This window comes from Plectropomus leopardus, unplaced genomic scaffold (assembly GCF_008729295.1).
Source record: "Plectropomus leopardus isolate mb unplaced genomic scaffold, YSFRI_Pleo_2.0 unplaced_scaffold16385, whole genome shotgun sequence".
Lineage (NCBI taxonomy): Eukaryota > Metazoa > Chordata > Actinopteri > Perciformes > Serranidae > Plectropomus > Plectropomus leopardus.
The window spans coordinates 1-4,285 of NW_024617594.1; the positions used below are offsets into that span (position 1 = coordinate 1).

At 36.5% G+C, this 4,285-nt stretch overlaps 1 protein-coding gene across 1 annotated transcript; it reads right to left on the minus strand.

The window, feature by feature from the left end:
- Nucleotides 1-651: 651 nt before the first annotated feature.
- Nucleotides 652-4,000, minus strand: LOC121964617 (retinol dehydrogenase 11-like). The gene is made up of 3 exons (XM_042514822.1): nucleotides 3,731-4,000; nucleotides 2,703-3,029; nucleotides 652-1,409 (listed from the first exon to the last, which is right to left on the minus strand). Exons 1-3 carry the CDS (start codon nucleotides 3,825-3,827, stop codon nucleotides 1,147-1,149), a joined length of 687 nt encoding a protein of 228 aa, XP_042370756.1. The 5' UTR covers nucleotides 3,828-4,000; the 3' UTR covers nucleotides 652-1,146.
- Between the last annotated feature and the right edge of the window lie 285 nt (nucleotides 4,001-4,285).

Genomic DNA, 4,285 nt, shown 5'->3' on the forward strand with positions numbered 1-4,285 from the left:
ATATTCCTTTTTTAATACATCTTTTCTGAAAAAATAAACTATAAAATCTTTATTTTATCTTTAAAAGTCTTCGTCTTCTTTGTGCTTAAATATATACACACACACACACACACACACACACACACACATATATATACAATCTGCCTTTTGTGACCTGTATGACCGCAATGGAGCTTACCCTCCTGATATACAAATAATAATGAAAAAAAAAAACAATTGATGACAAAAAACATAAAAGAATATAAAACATTTGTGTGATCTGGAAAAATATTGATAAAAAACGATGATTAAATATACATTAAATATAACAACAATAAAAATTAGTTCAAACAGCAGGCTTAGATACATTTCTTGTTTTGGGAAGGGTCAAAATTTAAAATAAAAAAACAAACAAAACAAACACCCCACTCCTTTCTTTCCCCCCATAAGTTTCGTTTTGTGTTTTGCTGATATTGTCGTTTTTCATGGTTTCATTGTATCCGTCAAAATAGTACTTGCACTTTTTGACTCTTTCTTTAAATATTCATATAAATATTATAGAAATTAATTTACAGTTGTTTGTAATCTATGAATCTGACTACTTTTGTGTTTAGTCTTAATTTTTATTTGAATACGGCACTTGCATAACAGAAAACAAAATATAATGCTTCATTCATCATTAATTCAAGTTTTATTGTGGGCTACGTACCTCAATAAGGTCATGAATACCCATATTTTTAAAAACATTAAAATCACATATCTCAAATTTCTATGTTTAATATCTATATTCAGCACTGTATATATAACAACACCAAGAACCACATATTGTAAATACATGCATATTAAATTCTATGTTCGCATTTCTGCTGCCAATTAATGATGTGAAAACAAACTCAAAATATATGTTAACGTGTGTGTGGCCATACACTGGATTTTTGTAGAGGATATATCGGATGCAGGATGTAGTGTTTTAATTCAAATTCAATCGAATTAAACTTTTATAGTAAACAATTAGTCACATTTACTTAGTTGTAAAAATGTCTTATTCATTATTTGATGTGTTTAAATGCTGTCAGACTCTTTGAGTTTCAAAGGATGCTTGAAGCACAGTGCAGGCGTAGAGACGCACACAAAATTAGATTAGAAACACAGCTCAGATTTCCCGTTTCACGACAGGCCACAGAAGCTCTCACTGAGCTCCCACAGCTTCTTGGCGGCGGCGTCATCTCTCGCCTTCGCCTCGATGTTCATCTTCGGTGCACACTTGGAGAAGTAGTGGCCGCTCAGATGCTCGATGCCTTGCTCCAGGGCACAGTGGAGCGTGGTCTGGGCTCCGGATACAGCATCCACAAAGAAAAGATACATGATGGGGTGAATGAGGAGCCCCCACCAGAACCCATAGTTACGAGTGATCTCTGTCTGAATAGCTCCTGAAAACAGAAGGAAAAAATGACAAAAGGGTTAAAAATAATAAAAACTAACAGTAACGTGAGCTGAGGCTAACCAGCTAGCTGCTCCTCTACAGTGAAGTGCAGTCGCTTCGTCAGCTGATAAAATAATCTGTAAACAGCTGTTTAGTATCATGCAGCCAAAGATCCAAATGAAATTTATTAACATTACAGATTGAAATGTTATTATAAATTTGACTGTAATCAGTGTAGTCGTTTTAAGTCTTGTGTTTGCCATTTTTTGGTCAATGCGCAGGTGCTCGCCTGCAGAGTGAGAATAACAGGAGGCTGCTCTAAAATCCAAGAAACGTCCTAAAATCCTACAAACATCCTGAAATCCTTAATATGTCCTTAAATCCAAGAAATGTCCTAAAAAATAGGAATATCCCAAAATAAAACCTAGAAACATCCTAAAAATCTAGAAATGTCCTAACATCCTCGAAACGTCCTAAAATACTAGAAAAGTCCTGAAATCCTAAAAAAGTCTTTAAGTCGTAAAAATGTCCTAAAATCCAACAAATGTCCAAAATCCAAGAAATGTACTAAAATATAGAAATGTTCTAAAATCCTAGAAATATTCTAGATTATTAAAAACGACCTTTAATACTGAAATTTGATAAAATCCTAGAAACGTCCTAAAACCGAGAAACATCCTTAAATCCTTGAAATGTCCTAAAATCCAAGAAATAGCCTAAAAAACTAGAAATATCCTTAAAAAAAAAACCTAGGGACATCTAGAACAACTAGAACAGTCCTGAAATCCTAAAAATGTTCTTAAATCTAGAGACATCCTACAATCCAAAAAACATTCTAAAACACTTAAAATACTCTTAAAAAAGTCCTAAAATCCTAGAAATATCATAAAAATCTGGCTTAAAATCCAAAAAATGTCCTAACATTCTAGAAATGTCCTGAAATCCTAAAAAAAAATAGGCCTTAAGTCATAAAAATTTCCTAAAATCCGAGAAATGTCCTAAAATCTAGAAACATCCTACAATCCAAGAAACATTCTAAAACACTATTAATGTCCTTCAACCTTGAAAAAAGTCCTAAAATCCTACAAAGATCTAGAAATGTCCTAAAATCTTGGTTCCTGGCCCCTGGCCCCTGGCCCCTGGCCCCTGGTCCCTGGTCCCTGGTCCCTGGCCCCTGGTCCCTGGTCCCTGGCCCCTGGCCCCCTGTAATTCTGCAGTAGTGGCCTCCATGCACAGTAACTTGAGTATCCGTGCTGCAGCTGATCCTCGGCAGTGGCGTGAGGTTGAGCGGGTCACTGACCTGGGTGGACGCTGTAGCAGGTGACGTCGGTGCCCTGCAGCCTCTTGGCGAGCTCGTAGGTAAACAGGATGTTGCACAGTTTGCTGTCGTTGTACTTCTGGCCCAGGTGATACGTGCGGCTGCCCAGAGCCACGTCTCTGTGAGTCGTCAGACAGCTGAAATCCACCTTTCCCATCTTGTACATTATGGAGGCCACCGTCACCACGCGGCTCGGCCCGCTCGCCTTCAGCCGGTCCAGGAGCAACACCGTCAACAGGAAGTGGCCCAAGTGATTGACACCGAAGATCATCCCGAAGCCGTCCTCCGTCTTTCCACTATTCAACAGACCTGAGGACAGAGACACTAACTCTTTAACAGCTGGATGAACATACATTTTTTTTGTGCTGCGTTCAGACGCCTTTCACTGCCTGATGATTAGCTAGACGGTATTATTCGTTATTTTTCTTTTTAAAAACAGGGAAAAATTTATGAAAAAACTCTATTTTCAATCTTAATATTATATATTTAAAATCATGTTGAAAAAAAAATATATTTTTAAAAATTATTTCTTTGCATTTTTAAAGAAATTATGTCATTTGTTTGTTTCAGATTTTTATTTTTTTAATGCTTATTTTCAGGTAATTTTTTACTAATTTCTTTGCTCACTTTTTGGCAATTCCTTAGAAAACTTCTCATTGCCTTCTTCTCATGCTTTTTAAAAAAACAAGCCAACTTGCTCAGATTTCAGAGAGTTAAATTTACACTTGAATACAACTAGAAACAAGTAGGTTGAAATAAGCTTTAATGGAGCACTCTGTAATTATAAAAACACGCATTATTTGCAAAGTCAGATGATGAGTTTTTGTCTGGGTCTTTTCTCTGCGTTCTCACAGGTCCAGGATGTGTTTCATCAGGTTTAAAACCACTGTCCCAAAACCATTTCAAAATTGTTAGACTTTTAAGATGTTTCCCTTAGCTTATCACATTTTTTATATTTTTTAATCTGCTGATTTAAATGTTTCTGTGACTTGTGAGGACGGCGGGCTGACCGGCGTTGTTGATTAGCAGATCCAGTCTGGACTCTGACCGGAGGAAGTCGTCAGCGAATGAGCGAACGGACTTCAGACTGGCCAGGTCGAGCTGCATGAAGATCACCTGGCTGTTCCCCGTTTCCTGATCACAAGGACAACAAGGAGAAGTTAGAAAACCAAACAAACACAATCATAATGTTTATCTTCAATAACGTCTGTATAAGCCGCCGCGACACGTACAAATTATCAAACGTGCTGAGCAAACTCTGCCTTCATTGATTAGTTTTAAAAAAGGTCCACCAAAAAACAAAAGAATAATAAAAATTTAAAATATTTTTTTAAATGCCCACCGTAAAATGATCACTGTCAGTTTGGGTATTGGCTATATTAAGAATATTTTCACCACTTTACCTTGCTGTCACACCCTTACAGACGAGGATTTAAAGCTGTTATATAAAAAAACAATCAGCTGTTGTATGAGGTAAAGCAAAGCAAATATTCAAATATAGTATACACTGCAAGTGATATTGAGTACCTTTTTTAAGTGCCTACAAAAGATATATATAAGTCCTC